Source organism: Trachemys scripta, chromosome 3 (genome assembly GCF_013100865.1).
Source record: "Trachemys scripta elegans isolate TJP31775 chromosome 3, CAS_Tse_1.0, whole genome shotgun sequence".
In the NCBI taxonomy this organism is placed as follows: domain Eukaryota; kingdom Metazoa; phylum Chordata; order Testudines; family Emydidae; genus Trachemys; species Trachemys scripta.
This window is the reverse complement of record NC_048300.1, coordinates 115,776,951-115,799,677: the sequence shown is the minus strand read 5'-3', so window position 1 is coordinate 115,799,677 and position 22,727 is coordinate 115,776,951. Positions and strand designations below refer to the sequence as shown.

General features: G+C 40.6%; 1 protein-coding gene across 1 annotated transcript in view; it reads right to left on the bottom strand.

Moving 5' to 3' along the window:
• Window positions 1–22,727, bottom strand: part of CEP85L (centrosomal protein 85 like) — a 160,086-nt gene that overhangs the window by 13,760 nt on the left and 123,599 nt on the right. Inside the window, exons 5-6 of the mRNA XM_034765794.1 lie at window positions 8,004–8,121; window positions 5,351–5,527 (exon numbers count right to left, since the gene is read on the bottom strand). Of these exons, the coding sequence (XP_034621685.1) occupies window positions 5,351–5,527; window positions 8,004–8,121 (295 nt within the window). The remainder of the gene's footprint in view (window positions 1–5,350; window positions 5,528–8,003; window positions 8,122–22,727) is intronic.

Below are 22,727 nucleotides of genomic sequence, written 5' to 3'. Positions count from 1 at the left end.
GGAGAACTGGGACAAAACTACTGGGTGGACTGTCAAAAAGTCTGCATTTTGCTGCAAGTCCGTGTGAGTCCTTGGAGAGAAAAAACAGAGGCAGAGAATTGTTTCTGGGGATAAAGCAAAGCCTGAGGCTACTGCAGAAGAGCTGTTTATGTGCTGCTTTTTTCCTACTGCTATCCAGGCAAACGGGACTAGTGTACATTTTTTGTAAATAAACATATTACACTAAGATAGTGGTTTCCAACCTTTTTACGCTCAAGTTCACTTTTTGCATCTAAGGGCAACCCTGGATCTACCCTGCCTCTTCCCTGAGGCCCTGCCCCTTCCCCAAAGCCCCGCCCCACTCACTCCTTTTCCCCCCACCCCGCATTGCTCACTCTCCCTCACCCTCACTCACTTTTCACTGGGCTGGGGTAGGAGTTTGGGAGGGAATGCGGGCTCTGGGCTATGGCTGATGGGTTCGCAGTGTGGGAGGGGGCTCTGGTCTGAGCCTAGGGCAGAGGGTTGGGGTGCAAGAGGGGGTGAGGGGTGCAAGCTCTTGGAGGGAGTTTGGGTGCAGGAGGGGGCTCCGGGCTGGGGCAGAGTGTTGGGGTGTAGGAGGGGATACAGGGTGCTGGCTCTGGGAGGGGGGTCAGGGCTGGGGTGCAGAAGGGGGTATAGGTTCAGGGTGCAGAAGGGGGTATAGGATGCTGGCTTCAGGAGGGGGCTCAGGGCTGGAGTGCAGCCTCCTGCTGGGCAGCACTTACCTCTGGCAGCTCCCGGTTGGCAGTGCAGCATGGCTGCTGCTAAGGCAGGCTCCCTGCCTACCCCAGGCCCACGCCACTCCTGGAAGGGGCCAACGCGCCCCAGCAGCCCCTGGGAGGTGGCGGGGGGCACGTGGCTCCGCATGCTGCACCTCTCTGCAAGCACCGCCCACGCAGCTCTCCCGGCCAGTGGGAGCTGTGGGGGCAGTGCTTGCAGGCAGGACCAGCGTGCAGAGGGAGACCTCTGCCCCCCCACCCCCAGCGCTGCACCAGCCACTTCTCAGAGCGGCATGGGGCCAGGGCAGGGATTCTGCCTTAGCAGCAGACATGCTGTGCCACCAGAGATCGCGATCGACTGAGAGATCCTCTAGGATCAACCAGTCGATCGCGATCAACCGGTTGGTGACCACTGCACTAAGAAAATACCCTGATATTATGCCACCAATTTCTCATCCAAATGGAAACCTCTCTGCAAGACCCTGAATTGTTGCTGCTGAGCCTAAGGGGAAACAGCTCTGTTTTGGGGCTTTGATGTCGTATAGCATCATACCACATAGCCACTTTTACTCCCAGCTCTTGAACTTTTCAGGTACTTATTCTGTATAACTTGATAACTTGAGATAGCGCTCTTTGGTCTGTGGCACATTAGCCACTACAGCATACAGCCCTACTTAAAAAAAAAAAAAATCCAAAAACTTATAACACATACATGCTTCTGAGTTCTTGGGTAAATACTATGTTTCAAAGCCATGTATACAACAAACTGCATGGCCTCAGATAGAGCACTGGACTGGGGGTCACGAGACTTGGTTCTATTCCTGCTTCTGCCACTGACCTGCTGTGTGACACTGGGCAAGTCACTTCACATCCCTGTGCCTGTTTTCCCTTCTATCCTTTGTCTTGTTTTTCAGGCAGGGATTGTTTCTCTGTATAAGCTTCCCAAGCACAATGGAGTCCTGATCCATCTGGTGCCTGAAGGTACTGCAGTGATAATAATAAATAATAATCCCTAGCTCTTAAACAGTGCTTTTCATCATTAGATCTCAGAGTGCTTTACAAAGGAAATTACTATCATTAGGCCCATTTTACAGAGGGGCAAATGATGCACAGAGGTGAAGTGAGTGACTCATCCAAGGTCACCCATCAGGCCAGTGGCAGAGCCAGGAACAGATCCCAGGTCTCCTGAGTCCTGTGCTCTACCCACTAAGCCAGTAATAGTGGTTTTCTCATGATACTCTTCTTGAGTTACAAAGTGTTATTTCAACTCTCATTTTATAAATATACACACAATATAAACAGGTGACCAGATGGCATCTCTCAAGACAGACGTCCTAAATGTTTGATTTTGAATATTATTTTGTGCAACAGCTACCGGAATTAAAAACAACTTCAAATACATAGCTATCGGGACTAAACCTAATAGGAATCTGAGCCAAAAATTTGACCTTGACACAGTCCAACAACTACATCAGAGGACATCACAATGAAATAGCAGCTTTGTTAAGGCTGACTTTCTACAGGAATCTTAATTCACCGTCAGCCTGCAAAATAATTTCTTTGCTATGTTTGATAACCAAGATCAGAACACATACACGCACTCCTGGCACTTGCTTTATTAACAAGGACTTAAAAAAAAAAAAAAAAAAAGACTACTCAAAACCTGTTTTCTCACTCAGGATCTGATTTAATGAAAACTCTACCCATATTGCTCACATTAACAGCCTAGCAACTTACAGGATTAGAAACACTTGTCGCTATGAATAAGTGTGACATGTAACCCTTTAAAATATCAAATACAATTGGTGTTTCTGTGTCTAGTGCTGGAAACATCCATCTTGCTGAAAAACAAATGTTATGTATGACTCTGGCAATGTCAGAGTCTAATGATGGAGTCTATAAAAGTGTTTAGTAGCTGACAACATCTGAAAAAAGCTTTTCCAGGGACAATTTTCTAAACAAGTCAGGATCCTGGGGGCTACATACACATTCTGTTAAGTTTTAAGATTAGTTTTGATACGAATCTCTTAATCATCAGGGCCTCAAAAACGGATACAGCATTCAGGCTGTTCTACGACATTTCTTACCAGATAGAACCCAAAAGTATTTGGAGATACATCCTAGAGTTAGGATGCTTCCCCAAACCTATGACCTTCCAAAATGCCTTTGCTCCTCTGACATGTCATCTTCCTTTAGGGGATGCTGGCCTTGTGCTTTTTTCAGTGAGGTTTTGCACAACTGTTTCGTCCACTAAAATCCTCCAGCATTTTCAGGGACAGATATAGTGGCCTTCTCACATCTCCCCTTTCCCTTTTGCACCCACAACCTGAGGTTCCTCTCCTGCAATCACAGGCTGTAGCTTCTCTCCCTCTATTAGCTGGATTGTCAGCCACTGATATTCCCCTTCCTTCCATCTCCACATTCCCAATGTCCTCTCCCCACTTCCTAAAGGATTATTTTTCCTGTAAAGGTCAGCCCTCAAAAGTTAATGTCAGTATTAAAGTGAAAACTTAATTTTGTCCTCTTGTATGCAGTGCAGGAGTGGGTTAGGGTGGAGGGGTTTCCCTTACTAGTAGTTTGTTTCAATCCCATACCCCTTTCCTTGGGATGGAGATCCCTTCCACAGCCTTTGGGGAGGAGGAATTCACCCAGAAGTCACTTCAACACCTTTCTCAGTAACGATTGGTTTTATCAGCAAATAGTTCCCCAGATGAGCAAAATAATTTCAGTACCCCCATCATCAATCCCTCAATAACTGATTAGGGGCCTCCTCCCCTTTAGGCTCTGACGGATACTAGCATCAGCACAGTGACTGTGCACAGGGATCATGCAGACAGGCTGCCTCCTGGACCTAGCCCCTCCAGAGTTCAGATCTTGTCAGCTGTGTCCCTACAGCAGCACATGCCCTTTTTGGCCCTGCATTTCCTCCTTTCTACAATTACAATCCCATCCTACTTTAATGCATTCATTTAATTACATGATCACATATTTTTTTCCACAGGATCCTTGGCTCATTCAGTCCACAGGCTGGATGGGCCTTAGGGAAGATATCATGGTTGTGTAGTGAATTATGCTGCAGAGATTCTGCCCAACTCCCAGAACAGCACAGAATTGTCTTGCATTGTAAGTTCTACGCTGCACCTCTCAGAGAAGAGGCAGCAGCTTTTCACTCATGGATTTGGCACATTCACTCTAGAAGGCAGAAAAGCTCAGTATGAGACTTGTGTCTGCTGTATTAGACACAGCGGTTTTAGTCCCAAACTTTCCACACTATTTTAAAAAAATATGTTCATTTATACAGGTTAATAAGTGCTTCAAATCACATGAATTTTCAGACTGTTGGGCTGAGGCACATGGATACAATTTTCCTTTAAAGCACACCCTGAGCAAACCTAATTGACAAGAGCTGAAATCAGTGTCAGCAACAGGTTTTAACTGGTTTCTGAATACCGTTCAAACATTCAAGAGAGGTTCAGATCCATTCATGCTGACATTGAGGTCAGCAATGGTAATTTTTCTATTGTAGACATGATTTAATGGAGTTTTAAAAATAAATTGAGTCATCAGTTTGTGTAGCGTATTTTAAGATGTGCCCAGGGTTGCTCAGAGGAGGTGATGTTCCCTCTAAGGGAATGTGCTCAACTGAAAGTAAGTAAAGAAACAAAAATTAAGAATTCAACACACTGTCACAAGCCTTTGTGCTTACAAGCCTACCGCCTTCTCTACACCATGGAATTTTAACAGAAAATGTCCCTCTTTGGCTCGCATTAGTAACCACAAGACCCATAATGAAGATGGGTGATTTCAGCACCAGGTCATATATGCTTGCTGGGAGCAAGTTTAATTAATATGGTGCTGAAAATGGCAGTTGGAACAGAGAAAGCCATCTACATTTGGGCTAACACCAGTGAAGCTGCCCACAGTTTTCTCATCCCTGCAGGAAAAGCTAATGCTACCTCAGTGAGTTGTTTTTACTGCTCCCTCAGCCAGTATTATCTCTCCCCTGTTCTGAATGTTCCACTTTAGGGAGGATAGCAACACAGGCATTTTTTAAAAAAAAGGTTTCCAGAGTTGCATCCATATTAACAAATTACAATCCATGGGGCAGCCATGTTAAAAAACTGCTACAGGTTATGGTACCTGTGGCAGTATATAGAATCTGTTTGGCTATTATTATTTGTTACCTGTATTACAGTCACACCTAGAGCGTCACTGCAGTAGGCACTGAACACACATACAAATAGCAAGACTGCCCCTGTCCAAGAGGGTTTTTTTTAAAATGAAAAACCAAAAGCCCTTTTCACCCTGGACAGGGAAATCATGCTGCCACTCTGTTGACATGGTTGAGGTTTGGTACACTTCTACTGGGCATGATTCACACTGTGATACTCCAGTTTCACCCAGTGTAGCTCCACTGAGATCAAGTAATTGTGTAACACAATGTAACACTGGAACAAGTGGTGAATCAGGCGCGGCATGTTTAAATGCCATATTGTGGACGGGCTATAGATACCACAGGATAAATTAGAGCCTACACATTAGTTGCTTTCTGCTTAAAAAGTTCTGATACAACCATGGCACAAAGGTGAAATCTAAACATGAAAGCCACTTACTTTCTCTTCCATCTTCTTTTTCTCTTCACTGGATTTGTTTGAAATTTGCTTGAGAAACTCATTGAGTTGCATTTCCTTATTCTCAACTGATGCAAGCTTTTGCTCAAGCTCCTCACAGTGGGATACTGATCTTTCTGAAAATGGAGCTTGCAATGATGTGTTCTCATATTGTGAATGCTTTAAAAAAAAAAAAAAAGTATAGTTAAAGTGCAGCTGACAGTCTTACATAACTGAATGGCTCCTAGAGAAAACCCTCTCACTTGGTAGATTGAAAAATACAGTGCCTGTCTTACAAAGAAAATGCACATATGTAACAACATGTTTACTGAGGAGAGGTGACACAGCACAAGCTACGAAAAATAACTGCACTGGTGTTCATTAGGCTACATCTACACTACAAGCCCAGTGATTCCCCTGCTCATGTACACACACACTCATGCCAGCTCTCATCAAGCTAGCACGAGTGTAACTAGCACAAGCAGGGGAATCGCACCTCAAGCTCGGAGGGAAGGCATAGTCTTATACTACACATTTTTTGTACACAAATAGAGTGGGATTTAATTTTCAGTCAATATCGGATATCTGAGCATAAGCATCAAAAAATAAGCTAATACACCATGAATTTCTGGAAGTTATACTTTGCCAAATTCAGATATTCTCCTGCTCCACAATCAGACCTTAAAATGAAGAATTATGATGATCTCCATAACATGCTTAAAGGGACAGGGTCATGTCAAATTTGGCCCCAAATTTAGGTTTTTCTTTTACAGAAAACCAAGACATCTGTAGTGTTTCCAACCCCAAACACTGCATTAGAACCCAAAAAGCAAGCCAGACTACAAATGACTATGAACAAATCAAAATATTGCAATGACGCTTACATCTTTAGAAGCTTTTTGAAAGAGGGTAAGTATTATCCCTATTTTTCAGATGGAGAAACTGAGGTACAGAAAGGTGGAGTGACTTGCCCAAGGTCACAAAAATGGCAGAGCCAAGAACAAAACCTAGGTTTCATATCTGCTGCTCTATCTACTGTACCAAGTGGCCTCCTCATTTCACAGGAGTGAAAATTACATTTTCACTGTCCATGGTGAGAGAAGTGCAAGATGGAGACAGGTAGCATGAGTGATGAAAAGTAAATTGCATTTTTTTTTTTAAAGTCTTGCAGTTTCAGTAATCTACATTGGAATTTATAAGGCAATTTGATTTTGTTAAAAGACATGATTTTTGAGCTGACAGCATCCCTTAACAAAACAGATAAAATATTCAGAATAGTTTAATCTTTGAAAAGATTTTTAAAATTATGTATTATGAATACAGATAAGAAAAATAACTTCCAGGAATAAATGCTGAATAAACCAATTAAAGCAGAAATCTTGATTTTAAAAATGCTATTAATTAAGAAAAGCCTTCGTTAATGTTTTAGATAAAGTTTACTATTTACATGATTATATGTACGATTGTGTGTAACACCCTTTTCCTCAAAAAATAAATAAAACCAACCCAGAACATCCTTGCAAGTTCTGGGGTAACTGCCCCTTTCATGTAGAAAAAAATGTTAATAATAATTTTTTTCTTTCAAATTCACACCCACCCAATCTCTAATAGGTAACTATTTCAGTATAGAAAAGCATGTTTACAATTTTAAAATAATTTTACAAAATAAGGAGATTTGCAGAAGTGCCTACGGCTGGAATTAAGCACCTAAATCCTGAGTCACCTGAAAATCTTTCCCTAAATAATTAACAATGCATGGTGTTTCCATTTCAGTCAATGCATTTGTTAGCTTACAGGCATGCTAAATTCTCAGTCCCAACCAGACAATGGTCAGGCATTCAGACTCCTCTTTCTATGGGCTTATACGTACACTGGGCCAGGTCCTTAGCTGGCATACATCACTATCGCTCCAATGACATAACTGGAGTTATGCTTAAGTACATGAACTGAGGATCTAGTCCATTGATTGTAACCTTTTTCTTGTTAAGGTGATACAAGGGAAACAGAATAGGAGAATCTTTTGTCTACGCTTCCTGTTGTCATTCTTCCCTTCCCCACTTCCCTCTAGATGCATCTTTGGGCACTATCCCAGGTCCTACTTAGGTGTCCCTGCCAAATTTGTTGTCTTCTTTTGCCATGCAAAGTTACTCCATTGGTACCTTGCTTGCCCATCAGAGCCCAGGCTTCTACATCTTTTCCATTTATTTTAAGGTGCTGAACTTCTGACAATATAGCTAACATTGTAATGTTACTTTTGTTAAACCTCTTCCTCATTTAACTTCATCTCTAACATTACCCTGCACCCTGTCTTAGAGATCCCTCTGCTGGCTGAATACTATGATGGCTCTAACCTCATTCTTCACAACACACACTTTTTTTTCAGATTTCAAAACACATACAATAGTAAAATAAATGTTAAGCACAAAATACACTTAATATAAAAACAGTTAATTTAAAACTTGTAAAACACTTCTGCAATTATTGGGGAAAAGTACATTTTAACAGAACATTCTGAAATGTATGCAAAGTATGAGTGTTAGGCAATATTACAGACAACAATTTAAACGGTTTTACTTTTTGGCCTGCAATGAACTGTGAACATGCCCTCAGGTATTTCTGATGTGTTCAGTTAATATATATTGAATAACCGTCCTACCTGTAAATTAGTCACGTAAGATTCTTCACAATTCACAAGGTGGCTCAATCTGGCATGTTGAGCCCGTAATTCATTCTCCCGTATCTTCTGATGTAAACTGTTAATTTGTTGCTTCTGCCTGTAATACATAAAGCCAGATTATTTTGGGGATGGGGAGAAGGAGAGGAAACCATGAATCTTGAAGATTTATGCTTCTGACCACTATAGCAATAAAGACCAACCTTCAACTTCCTTTGAGCACGTGAAAGAGAAAACTATAGGGCTCCACCTGGCCAAAGTTAGAGGTTTCACCATTCTGAATCTATAGTAAGCCTGGGATTTCCCATTGCAGCCTATCTGAAATTAATCCAGATTTGGGCCAGAATTGGAGTCCCACTAGGCTATGAAATACAGACATCTGCTAAGATACATGGTCACATATATTCCCCATAAAGCATATACAAAATGAGCTAAATTCAGCCTGGAGAATCCAGGTGGAACTCCTGTGGAAGGATGTCTTGAGACCACCATGAATTTGACAAGTAGAGATGTCTTTTATACCAAGGGTTAGAAAAGGCACAGGGCTACACCTGCTTTTGCTCCTCTGGTTGCATATTATTCTTTTTTCACATAACCAAAATTTACACACCGGGGGGAGGGGTCGCAGAAGAAAGTTCAAAAGGAAAAGCCATGACCATAAAATAAGGATAGCAGTGTTTAACCTAAGACCCTCCTTTTAGTTACTTTTTCTGCTTACTATTTCCTCTTCTGACTACTTTACAAATGACTTCTGACTACTTTACAGTGCATTTAAGTTTACACAGCACTGGATATCAAAGTTGTACAAGTTAAACTACTTTATTGTTTGCACCAATCTTCCCACCAGTTTACACGAGAAGCATAAATTATACCACTATTTATAAAACAACTGGATTTGAACTACTATGGTTAGAGGGCCAAACACAACCCTGGATGTCAATTTACAAGTCAGTGGAGTTACATCAGAGATGCGTATGGCCCAAGAAGTCCACTAATCTCTTTCCTGAGAGATGGGGCTTCCTATGGTCGACTACAATCAGCTTTGTCACAGGGGACTGTGAAAACCTTAAAGGCACACAGATACCTTGGTGGGACATTTTTTAGAAACAATAAAAATTCTGCATTTATCTCATTCTTTCTATTTCTCCTCCATTTTCCCCTCCCCCTACCCTTTTTTTCTTGTTTTGTGGTGTTTTTGGTTGGTTGATTGGTTTTGTTTTATTATACTAGGAGGGATTTGCTGGGAGACAGGATAATTGATTAAGTATTCATCTGTTCCTGCTGCTTATACATCACCTAAATTCACAAACCTGTTTGTGACATCACAATTAAATTCTTTGGAGATTATATCCTATGGTGAATGGGAATAAACAGCAGGAGCAGATTAATTTCTAAGGAAAGAGATCCATCTTTGAGCAAACAGCCTAAAAAAACCCCATAAAAATTATAATCCATCACCAGAGTGGTTTCTAAATTGAATGTCTTCCGAACATTCCCAGGAGGCATCAGAAGGTTTTTAATAAAAGTAAAGCAGCAAGAAATGGAAAAAACATGAAAGTTGGTTAGGAAAAGGAACCCTTTGATTTGTTAGGTAAGGAGTCTGAGGCCAAATAATGGGAGAAAAATAAAGTAAAACCAAACACACAAAAACCCAATTAGAGGGATTTTTTTTTTTTTTTTTTAGCCAGGAAAATTCACCCAGCTGGCCATGAGCAAAGACTGTGTCCCAGTTATTCCACCTCAAAGAGGAATGTGTTGCTTAAAAAAAAAAGTAAATTTACATGCCCCATAAATGTTTGTTGCATAAGCTGTGGTATGTATTAAACATATATTGGGATGTATGGTGAAAATATAAGAAAGGCTTAACTGTACAGCGTACTTAAGACAATTCATTAAATATAACGCATAAGAATAAATAAATTTCAAGATGTCCTATGATACAATGAAAAAATTTTTTTTAGCTACCTCTCCTCCTTCCCAGTCTATGTGGAAGGAATGAGCCCAGTTAGCAAGGAATGAGTAACAATGGAAAAAAATAAAATTTGCTCTATAAAAGAGGGGGAATGCTACAATTTCGATTTGGGTCTTTATGCACTATTGCATTTCAAATAATAGTAATAACAAGAGCTCCAAATCCTGGTATGAAAGGAGAGGATTTGAAGGTAGAGAGTATATGATCTTTACTAGAAAGAGACACATATCATCTCTCTCATGATAATGCTGTCTTAATAAATTCTGTTGTGTTCTTGGAAACAATTACTAAGGATGGGCAGAACCAAGTTCAGCAAACTCATTTAATATGAGACCTCTTAACCTGAGGTCAAAGTGGGATGATAAAAGGTGAACAGTTATTATTGTGCATATTTATTTTATTAGAACATTTTCACCAAGTCGGATTTAAATTATGTAAGTAACCATCACTCAACTGTTGAAGCAACTGCACTCTCCTTCTCTTTTGGAGGATCATATCTCAACATTTGTTTTAAATTTGCATTTCTGAACAGATACTAAACAGTTGAACTGAGCATTTAAAAATACTATTGAACTTCAAAATACATCACTTTTTTTTTTTTTTAAACCAATCCTCTTCCCACTAATCCTCAGAGGAAAATAAAATGAGCCAAATTAATCCCTGGTGTAAATGACTACAGTGGATTGAATTTGTCTCAATACTTTGCAGTTCAAACCGCAAAATGTAGTTAGAATTTATCTGCCATCGTAAAACCTTGTCAACAAACGACGTCATGGAAAAATTTCCGTAGACCATGTAATTCTTGTGCAATTGTCTTCCTGAAGATGCACTCTCTCACAGTAAACTAACTTCAGGCCATAGGAAAACAAAACTATGAAAGTTGATGGCTATTCATGAACAAAGAATGAAAAACAAACACCATAGAAATATATTCACTATATGCATATAATCCTACAAGTCTTTGGAGTTCTCTGACGATGAAAGACCTCATACCACGTGCATTTCATTGCTGATGTTGTCATATACTAGGATAGTTTTAATCCTTTGTTACCCCACAGCTGTTACTACTAATCCACTACATAATCACAGGGTATGAGGGCTTTGTTTAAAAAAAATTGTGTGTAAGAGCTTCAGATGATCTCACAAATATAGCCGGTGCGTGGCAGTGGAAATACTATACCTGACAGCCTGCCTGTCTTCAGCTAATAATTCTAGCATTTTCAAGAAGACTCTTTAGGCTCTTTTCAAGTCTCTGCTCAGATAAATGGCAACGTTTAATATCAAGGTTGGTAGGCCAAAAAAATTAACCAGCCTTGAAACAGATAGCTCCATCTGGAAGGTGAAACTAGCTATTATTAGACTAGGTCAGCTTTAACATTAATCACCTTAACAGTGTCCTCTGTCTTCATAAAGGACAAAACTAGAGCTCATTGAAATTTTTTGTTTTGAAATTGATGTTTGCAAAAAAAAGTCAAATTCATACCACTATCCCCAAATCATCTTCTGTAGTCATTTTTTTTTAAATTCAGCTTTTTGACGAACACATGATTTTTTTTGTTTAAATCTGCATTTTTCAGCCAGCTATTGCTAAAATTTATGTCTGACTGCAATGAAAACAGTCTCATTCATTCACAGGACCACCATTCTCTCATGAAAGGCCATCTCTGAAAATTCAATACGGAGTGTAGGAAAAAAGAAAACACCAATAACATTACTTTTAATACATGGACTTTTAGTTACTTTAACGCAATTTCTCTACTGTGAACCAGAAGATAATTAAAAGTGTTTTGGGGTTTCTTTTTGTTTGTTTGCTTGTTTGTTTGTTTTTTAAATCTCAGACTTGGCTTCTTGTGTATGCCAGCAGGGTCAGCCTGAGGAAAAGGGGTGAGAAGAAATGACTTGCATACCTCTAAGTTAAAGGAGCTGCATTCAAGGGAATCAAAACTGTATTTTTATATAAAACAAACTGAGAAATGAAAAGCACCCTTCTGGGAGGAGTGTTTATAATATTTTATATAAGGTGATACTATGAAGAAATCTTCATTAAAAGGAGGTATTACTGTCTACTTTTGTATCCAAATAATTGATACAAATATAACACTGAAGTTGCTTTTCAAAAAGATTTTAGTCTGCAAGACATCTCTAATCTTTCCACCTTTTCCTCAAGGCGTAAAGCTCTGATCCAGGAGCAGAAGAGAAAGCTTTGAAGCTTCTTTTTAACAACATGAAAGATCCTGTTGTACCCAGAATACCATATTGAATTCCCAGAGAAAAATTCTGCAGTGTAGCTGTTTCATTTTTGGGGGGTAAAATGAATTTAAAAATGTGTTTTCTTCACAGACATGATCTGCTTGTTATATTCTGATTATAGCAATATCTTTCTCTTCCCTTGATCTCCTAAAAAATTTCAAACCAATATCCTGAGGGTATGTTCTTTGTTGGTCCCCTTACCTCCCCCTTCCCATTTTTAAAAAAAAACACCAACCATCATTATAAATCTCAAACGCTACATTCGATCTTGATGTATCTGGTGTGCAAACTAACTGAAGTCAAAGGGGTTACCCAACGCGTGCATCAGGCTACACCTGGTTCCCACATATTAGATTCTCACATCCCAAATGCCACATGCAAGATCCTGATATACCTACAGTAAACACTTTTCCTTTTCATGAAGAGATGGGTTCTCTTCTATTTCCATCTTTTGTAAAATCCTGTTCTCTTTGCCATTTCTCCCCCAAATACCTTTCATTTTTGCAAACCACTTTCAGGCATCAACAATGTCTTTATTCCTGTGGATCAGTGGTGCTTGACAGTGTAGGGGAGGGGAACACTAGCCATGGATGTTCATATAAGACCTGGTTTTATCTGGACACATTATTAGAATATGTAGCCCGACAATACCAAATGTCATTTTAGCTAATTAGAGGTTACAATTAATATGTCTTAAAGTGTCAAGTAACTTACAAAAAAACGCATCTGAATCCAACTTAAAGAAAAAGTTTACTTATAACAATACAGTAACTCCTCACTTAAAGTTGTTCTGGTTAATGTTGTTTCGTTGTTGATCAATTAGGGAACATGTTCGTTTAAAATTGCGCAATGCTCCCTTCTAACGTTGTTTGGCAGCCGCCTGCTTTGTCCACTGCTTGCAGGAAGAGCAGCCTGTTGCAGCTAGCTGATGGGGGCTTGGAACCAGGGTGGACTGGCAGCCCCGCATCAGCTCCCCGCTCACCTAAGTTCCCTGTGCAGCAGCTGCCCAGCAGGCTATCAATTGCAGCTGTCCCTCCCCGCACTGCCATGTGCTGCTCCTGCTCTCGAGCTGCTCCCCGAGACTCCTGCTTGCTGTGTGGAGGGAGGGAAGGAAGAGGGGGTGCTAATGTCAGGGTGTCCCCCTCCCCCCTGCTCCTGCACCCCGCTTACCCCATCTTCCACAGAGCAGGACACACACACACACACACACACACACACACACACACAACAGGGCTCAGGACGGAGGGAGCTTGCTGGCAGCAGCTGTGGTCTCAGCAAGCTGATCTAATTAACAAGGGAGTGTACTTAAATGGGAAATGCGCATCTCTCTCTCTCTCACACACGCACAGTGTGTGTCTCTGTCTGTGATGCTGTCTCCCCTCCCTCCATTCCTGCTGCCTTGTAGAGAGAGAGAGAGAGAGAGAGAGAGAGAGAGAGAGAGAGAGTTAACCCTTGAGGGCTCGGCCAATTGCTAGATCATCATTTAGCAGTAAGGCATTCCCTGGGAAATATCCCACCCTCTGACTCCTCACCTCAACCAAGCTTCACAATCATCATCACTGTGTACCAGTATTAAATTGTTTGTTTAAAACTTATAGTGTGCGCGTGTGTGTACACACACACACACCCCTAACATAACCCCCTCATTTACATTAATCCTTATGGGGAAATTGGATTCGCTTAACATTGTTTCGCTTAAAGTCGCATTTTTCAGGAACATAACTACAACATTAAGTGAGGAGTTACTGTATATGCAGGTTACATAAAGGAAATACACTTCTACTTAATACTATACAACAAAGAAGGAATATACAATACAGTCCTAATTATTCAAATGTCATGTGGGACACTGAAATTTCCCTGTTATCTAAAATTTTCATTATACAAATTTAGTCAATGCATTTAATAGATGTTAAAGGAGATAACCCTATGTCAGATAATAATGTATTTCAGAAATTGGAGACTGTTCTATACACATAGCATGATCTTGCCTTCATCAACCTACGCTAACACACAGGCCAATATTAAGGCTTCTTCATAACCCTTAGGACTAATCTATCCGACATCAAAGTACATGGTAGGAGGAGGACTCGTCTCAAAAGATCAGCTGCTTCTCTTTACATTCTGCCTGCATTCATGCTTCCAGCAGGCAGAACAGCCAAGAGCTGGGGCCACCAGTTCTCACACATTGCAGAGCTCCGGAAGCATGTTTCCCAGACCTCACAGAACTTGGCCACCTGTGGATTGCACCATGAGCTACAGATGTCTCTAGGCCCAGTCCAGCACTGGCAGAGCAGTTTTCAGTTTCCACGGTTCCATTTACCTTTTGCCTGAAGCTGTGCTCAATGGCATCTTTGGTAAGATTCATGGAGCGAGGTGATGTAGGTTCACGATGATTGGCTGGCATTCTGTGAGAACTGGTTCTGTTCTATAAAGGTTCTTATACTGATGTCAGAACCACAGAAGCTGATTGCCTCACAATCATGCATTAAGTGACATACTAACAGCTGTCACGTATCAATCATTCTCTCTCCCTCTCCCCGAGCGAAGAATTGTATGCGCAGGGCAGTGTTTTATTTTGGCAGAAATTTGTTTTTAAGGCTTTTTTGTTCTTCTTTTTCAATGTACCCACTGCTGTGTGTTCACATCAGCAAAGGCTAGGTTAAAAAAAAAAAAAAAAAAAAAGTGTGTCTTACACTTGGAACGGAAGGAGGTGAGGTTTATGATGGTCTTTGTTCCCAGGTCTGCTCACACCTATACAAGAACGGTCTTTTCCAAGTCATTTGGCTTTGTCCCTGGCCTCGCAGAGGTGATGTGACAGAGTGGCAGCTCAAAAATGCTGCACAGTTGAGAGGGTTTCCTGTTAAATGCAGCTTGATGCAAGAAAAGATACTGCGGTAGGATATCCACCCCACGCAGGTTTGGAAGAGGTTAACGCAGCCAGGCAGGCCAATTAACTCTACAGGCACCTGGAGGAGCCAGGGAACAGGAAATTAAGTGATTCTGAGCAGGCCCACCTGTGCAGGAACAGGCAGGGCCTATAAAGCCAAGTAGCTGGCAACTGGGAAAGGGCAGTCTCTCCCTGTGAAGAGGGAAAAGGTTTGAAGCTGGTATTCCCAGAGAGAGAAGGGGAACCAGAGTGGTAGGAAGCAGTCCAGAGAAGGAGCAGTGAGGGCAGAGAAAGGAAGCTCTGAACTGCTGAGCGGAGGGTCCCTGGACTGGAACATGGAAAAGAGGGTGGGCCTGGGTTCCCCTACCAGCCACTGAGGACATGGAATAACTAAGGCAGTGAATGGGAAGACTGCCTAGGACTGCTGATGGACTGTACCCCAGAGGGCTAAGTCATGAAGGGTACTGGAGCGAGGGTCCTGAGTGAGAGGAGTGAGAGGAGCTGTAGACCAGAATCGGACTGACAACATGCAAACCACGGATAGGGGTATCAGTCTCGAGAGCTAATGCCCAGAGTGACCAGGAGGAGGAACCAGACCAGTGGGGAGCGGTGCACCCCGGGACAGATACATACAGCATGTAATATACTGGGCCAATCCAGGTCTCAGTCACAGCAGTCTAACCCCATAGGAACATTGTAATTAGGGCCATATTCTGACAATCCTTACATCTTATTCAGATGCACAGGAGCTGTGTATATGTAGGAGGTAATGCAAGAGCTTCCCATTGTGCCCCTCAAGTAAGGACCTATCAGGAGAGCAGGGACTCCAGGGATGGCAGGAACCATTCCTTCTCGATGCACACATCATTTCCCTTGCACCAGTCTTCAAAGCAGGCCTGATATGCAAAAGGTAGCATGCCACTCCCCATGAAAACACTGAACAGCAGGTACACTCCCTACATCTGACAAGATGGCTGGTGTAACTCTGTCTAATGGGCATGCTAGAGAACATAGGAAAGAATCTGTTCTTGTATTCCAGTTTAATTAATATAGAGAACAGTAAAGGACAACTAGAGTTATAAAACAGAGAAGTGGCAGGAAATGCTGATTTTGCACTTCATTTGTACCTCATCTCTTTTGCTTAAATAAAGATCTAATTGGAAAAATCTCACATTAATAGCGAATATTCCATATGGCACAAAGGGCACTGCACAGCATTTTCAGAGTGGAATTCATCAGGATGTGAGGGATCTTGGATTGTCTCCAATGACCAGTGTTGTTAATAAACAGGCTGTTTAAGACAAAAATTCTTTCTGACTCTGTCCAAAAATGTTAGGAGGACAGAATGGACATTAATGTCGCTTTCTCATGTTCAAAAGATACCAGTCTCCTCAAGGTTGGCTAATTATAGCCACACACCTTTTACATAAGAACAGCCGTACTGGGTCAGACCAAAGGTCCATCTAGCCCAGTATCCTGTCTGCCGACAGTGGCCAATACCAGGTGCCCCAGAGGGAGTGGACCAACAGGCAATGATCAAGTGACCTCTCTCCTGCCATCCATCTCCACCCTCTGACAAACAGAGACTAGGGACACCATTCCTTACCCATCCTGGCTAATAGCCATTAATGGACTTCACCACCATGAATTTATCCAGTTCTCTTTTAAACTCTGTTATAGTCCTAGCCTTCACAACCTCCTCAGGTAAGGAGTTCCACAAGTTGACTGTGCGCTGCGTGAAGAAGAACTTCCTTGTATTTGTTTTAAACCTGCTGCCTATTAATTTCATTTGATGACCCCTAGTTCTTGTATTATGGGAATAAGTAAATAACTTTTCCTTATCCACTTTCTCCACATCACTCATGATTTTATATACCTCTATCATATCCCCCCCTTAGTCTCTTCTTTTCCAAGCTGAAGAGTCCTAGCCTCTTTAACCTCTCCTCATATGGGACCCGTTCCAAACCCCTAATCATTTTAGTTGCCCTTTTCTGAACCTTTTCTATCTTTTTTTAGATGAGGAGACCACATCTGTACGCAGTATTCGAGATGAGGGCGTACCATCGATTTATATAAGGGCAATAATATATTCTCAGTCTTATTCTCTATCCCCTTTTTAATGATCCCTAACATACATGTATGCACACAGCCCCATAACTGGTGGTGATATCTATGTAATAAACTGCATTCATCATGCACCTTTGACCAGCTCACCTGCTTTCTCGCCCCTAATCTAAATCCTGAGGAGATGTTCTAACATTACTAATAGCCTCAAAGAGCGGCGGGGTGAGTGGGGGGTGGGAGGGGAATGGGTATTTCCTTCTTTTAAATCAGCCTCCCAGAGTAATATTTCCTTCTTCGCTTTCAAATTTATGCTCCTCTCAGTCTCTTCATGGGAATATTCAATTATACACCAGTGTCAGGTTTAAGGTCCAGTACCTTAGAGAACTTCAAAACTTAGGAACAGGAGCTTTATCCATCGGACAGGGATATTACCAGTTTTATAACCGATCAAATGGCAACTGGAATGTCATAAGTTACTGAGAAACAGTTGTATTATATTATTATTTATTGTTGTATTGGGATAGCACACAAAAGTCCGTTAGGATCAGGATGTACATGATAGCATAATGTGGCCTCATTACTCATGAATGCTAATGCCACGAGTGAATTATGCAGGTCATTTCAAATGCGTGCCAATAACCTTTACAGTATATACTGTATCGCCTCCCTGTTTCAGAGAAACTGTTAGAGATTTTAAAAAATGGATACAATATTTCATATCCCTTCGCTGGTAAAGCTGGGTTCTTTTGGGACGAGGAGTCCAAATGCACACATCACCAAGAGGGAGAAAAATGGTAAATAATACATTTTAGAAAGTTCTAAAAATGATGTAAAGTAAGTTTTCCATACCCAAAAGTATCAGGTCTCTCAAGTCCAGTATCTCAAGACTTCCAAGTACCAAGCCCTAAAGCTCTGATCACTGGTAAGAGATGGTAGTGGAGAAGGTCCTATTTGTAAAGGAATAAAGCCCCTGTTTCTTCATGAGCTACCTTAAACCTGCCATTGGTTCAAACTTAACACTGCTCATTCCTGGGCCTCAGGAGAATCTAATTTTGGCCTGGAGAAAGGAATGCCACATTTGGAAGTTAGGAGGAAACATTTCTCTGGAATGTTATTTTTTTACATGGCTGCTTTTTAAAGCAGCCTAGAAATTTGAGTGTTAGAATAAGGCCCAAGAGAAATGGTTAGTGGTGAGAGTGCAGGTGAGGCAGTCAAAGGTGTACACAACTGTTTTTTATCAAACGGTTTTGCTATTTATCACATGGCTATAACTACCACAGGGAATATATAGAAGGTGGAAAGGGAGGAAGATACACAGAGTTGTCTGCTCAGAAAAAGGGCTGGTTCCTCCACAACATTGTGGGAGTTCTGTAGTTTTCCAAAAGAGTGCAGACATCAGTGCAGGGATGAGAAGTGCTGTTTCACATTGGTTTTGTGCTAAAAACTAGAGGTTTGTTTTTTGTTTGGTTGTTGTGTTTCTTTAAAAACAGACAAAGTTCAAATCTCATACCAAGTTTAAATCTATTATGTAGCCTATGAAAATGTGGAGAAAGACGTTTTATTATCTTCATTTCCATTTTATTGATCTAAGTTGTAGCCACTTGTGGAAAGGCTGTTCTTACATGATTTTTTTTTTAAATGACAATATCACCATGAAAGTTTACTAGTCAAGGTACAAAACCTTCACTCTCATCTCTTACCAAAATGATCCAGGATAAGGAAAAAGCTAATTATATTTTACTCAGCTGCTCTCCAAAAATACATTATTCTGACTGCGTGGGTGAGTAGAATTTTACAACATGCTCCCAGTGGGCCATATATATATTGGTCTTGAGCTAATGCATGGAACTCCCACTTACATCACAGACTGTTGCACATTCATATCTAGAAGAGTATATGGCTTTTAACAGGCCATTCATGAATTCACTACCATCCCTTTCTCAAATCTCTGCAAAAATTACTATTTCAAAATGCTGTTTCTATGCATACAGTAATACTGTAGACCATAACAAAATACTCAAATCAAGAGAGCTACAATTAAGCACTGAATAATGGACACTGGCAGTAACATGCACATAATCCAATCACACAAAGTATGAAGTCAACAAATCAAGACAAAATAATTTCACAAAAGGAAAGAAAATTGATCTAATTCAGCCATCTAAATGAAAGCTCTAAACACAATTCAGCTAAGAGTATGAAGCCAATGATTTAGCAGCTGTTCTAAGAATCTAAACATTATTATATCCCGAGGAATGAGGGCTAATCACAAACTCTAACCTTTACATTTACCTTTCCTTAAAAGTAAGCTGTTTGGAAGCAAACACTGCAATCATTGCTGACTGCAGTGTTATTTTCAGTAGCTTATGTCATATGTTCAAATATTTGGCATTTATTCACACAACTGTTACATACAGTTCCTGCCCAACAAATAGTGCCAGTATTGCCTAACTTTGTATTGCAAATGCCTAGATATAATGGTTGGTCAAATTCTGAACCACTCCAAATATTACAAAATAAGGTTATAATTTTGTTTAATGTTTTTAATATACAAAGCAAAACAGAAGCTTACAGAATTCTAATGTGACACTGGCATTTACAAAATCAATAGAAGAACTCGCTGCTCCCTCTAGTGTTAAAAATAAGATTATGTCACAGGTCAAAACAAAATCCTTGAGAAATAATACAATATAGTGAAAACAATCCAGGTTTGGCTATGTTTTCAAACTACTTTGTACTGTGTCCAGTAGAGCATTCAGCGTGTAAACATGACAACGGCAGCAGCACATCTGCTCTTAAGGCAAATCCTAATTCAGGGCTCGATCATTCATCATGAACTTGTGCGTGGAGGGGAAAAACCATGTACATCTCTCTCACTGGTTGTGTGTACACGCACGCAGTCATAGGCTCTCATGCATTTTCCTCAGAAGAGGTGGAGGATCTGGACTAGTTTTCATGGCTGAATAAAAACTGATCTCAGTCTCTGAGGCATTAAGATAAGCAGTTTTTATAAGTACCTTTTCAAAACTCCAAATAAAAATAATTGCCTTTTATCTATTTATTTATTGTGTTCATATGTGCTCAGCTTTCAAGCTGATCTACAGAATGGATGTAACACTCCAGCTAATTTTGAACTACTCATTTAGTAAATCTGCTGCTCAACATGGTAAGTGGAATAAAAAATGAAGCAATTTTTCGGTTTACAAATGGAACCAGGTGGGTTTTTTTACTCTACTCAAATCTTTGGCTTTCTGCTGACAGGAAACTACCAAAATGCACTTATGTGCATATTGAGCACTATTCACTGAAGTACTTTTAAGGCAACTTGACACTGGTCTGATTGCAGCTATCTAGCTTTTACTAGGTTTCAAATGCTTAAGACAGAGAAAAGGATGTTTGTCCAGTTTTCTGACCCAGAGTGCTTGTTTTTTGCTTCTTCTCAGGTGGAAAGAGGTGGCAGATATTTTTTACAGTAAGGTAACATTGAATTATCCCAAACTATTTTAAAATCTAAAACATCCATTGTCTGCACGTCATTAGACCAAAGTGTGCATGCTGTAGATTTGGGTGGGAGGTGCAAAGGTGATTTATCTCTCTCCCAATTCTAGACAACTGTGTGCAGGGTCAGTCCCTGGTGCATGTTAGAACAATGTAAGTGCAACATTTAAAAACAATTTATTCTGTTACTAATGTCCCCAGGGCTGAAACAGCAGCCAGGGATTGGTGTAGGATAGATATGCCTCAGCCATGCTCCTTTTTATCTGGCTATGTCCTGTATTGGGCAGCAGGGAACAGGTGGGATGGATGACAGCACTGGGCAAGAAAATCCAGCCCATCATTGTGGAAGGCCAGCACTACAGCATTGCTCTGATTTCCAGGTAGATGGGGAAAGAGGTGTTTTAGAAAAAGCATTTTATATTAAACTATTTTGCTGGTATTGTCAAGTTACCAGTTTGTTACCAATTAGATTTTTACATCAGCTCAATGTCAACCACGGTTTAAATGAGAGACCCCAACAACTTCATAGGCCTCCATAAAACACATAAAAAGTTGTCTCCCCCAAGCATCTTCAATCAAAACTACAGGGGGAAAAAAAATGAGTTTTTCCTCCTTTTCCCTAAACACAAAGCCTGCAATTTAAAGGATCAACTTGAACTGTAGGCAATTTGGCAATATAGCACCAGTGCTAGCAATGCTGGGATTTTTTATTTTTTTTTTTAATCCCCAGTGTAAACAGGTCCTTCCAAAAATGAGTTAAAAGTACGATCATGTGGGCAGAATAATATATGACTGAGTCAGGAGATCTAGGTTCTATTCCTAACTTTACCCTTGGCTCCCGATGTCCCTCTTGGCCTTGGTTTCCTCACTAGCAAAACCAGGATAATGCCTACCTGTGCAAGTGCTATGAAATCTGTAGATGAAAGATGTTATTAGAGATAAACATTATGAACCAAAGGCGCCTCACAGGATTTCACATCTAGCGCAAAAAACACCAATTATGATCAATAGTGCCATATTTCTGCACTTGTTTTCTGCATTAAAAGAGCCAGTGCTATATACTGTTTTTGGTTAGTCATAAAAAAACCTGAGTTTACATCTTGTAAAAACCATTAAAAGAAAGCCTGTTTTAATTCTCAACTTTAAACTTCTCACAAAATATAAGTGTTAGACTATTTTAAAATATTTCAAATCTCTGGCTTTAAAACAATCTGTAAATCATTATTTTTAAAGCAAGCACTTTGCCAAAATGAAGAATTGCTACTCAGGAGGAAATCCTTCCTGCATGGTGTTATTAAGCTGCCTAATGGTAATTCACTGTATGCTTAGCACTAGTGCTGAATATCTACTTAAAGCAAATAAATGTAAGGTCACCAAGGTTTTGTTGTGCACCTTTAATAGCTTCCATTATGCATTCTACCACATTTAGTTGAATGAAAAGTAAATCAGCATAACTGACTTTTCTGAGAGATGCACAAGGACCTGTATTTCCTGTCATCCATGAAAACATAACATGTAGGAAGAGAACTAAATTAAACACTGCTACAGAGGGAAAAGAGTTGAGAATTACAGTAGTCAGACTTTTTGCCATTCAAAATGCCAGGTAAAAATGCTTTTTTTGCCTAGGTAAAAATACTTGATGTCCATCCCAAGAAAGAAAGCAACAAAATCAGATAGCTAGAATTCAAAAAGTCATTTTAGTCAAATGGAAGTTCATGATCAGCTATAATAATGAAATGTTTAGCAAAAGGGGAATGAAGAAACACAAACATGAAAACCATGTCAGCTGCCATCCTCTAAAACCTAAACACATAAGGTGAGATGCCAGCTAAGATGGCCACAGTGGAGTAAGCCCCTAATCTTGCTGGGAAAAAATCATCTGTCACTGGAATTGAGAGACAGCTATAGACTACACTCCCAGGACACCCACACAGCAGATGTAGAGGGCACATTGGCAGGAGGAGGGGCATGTCAGGGGAGGGGCTGTAGCACATAGCACTGCAGAAATTCTTAGTAGCATCGGTGAACATAC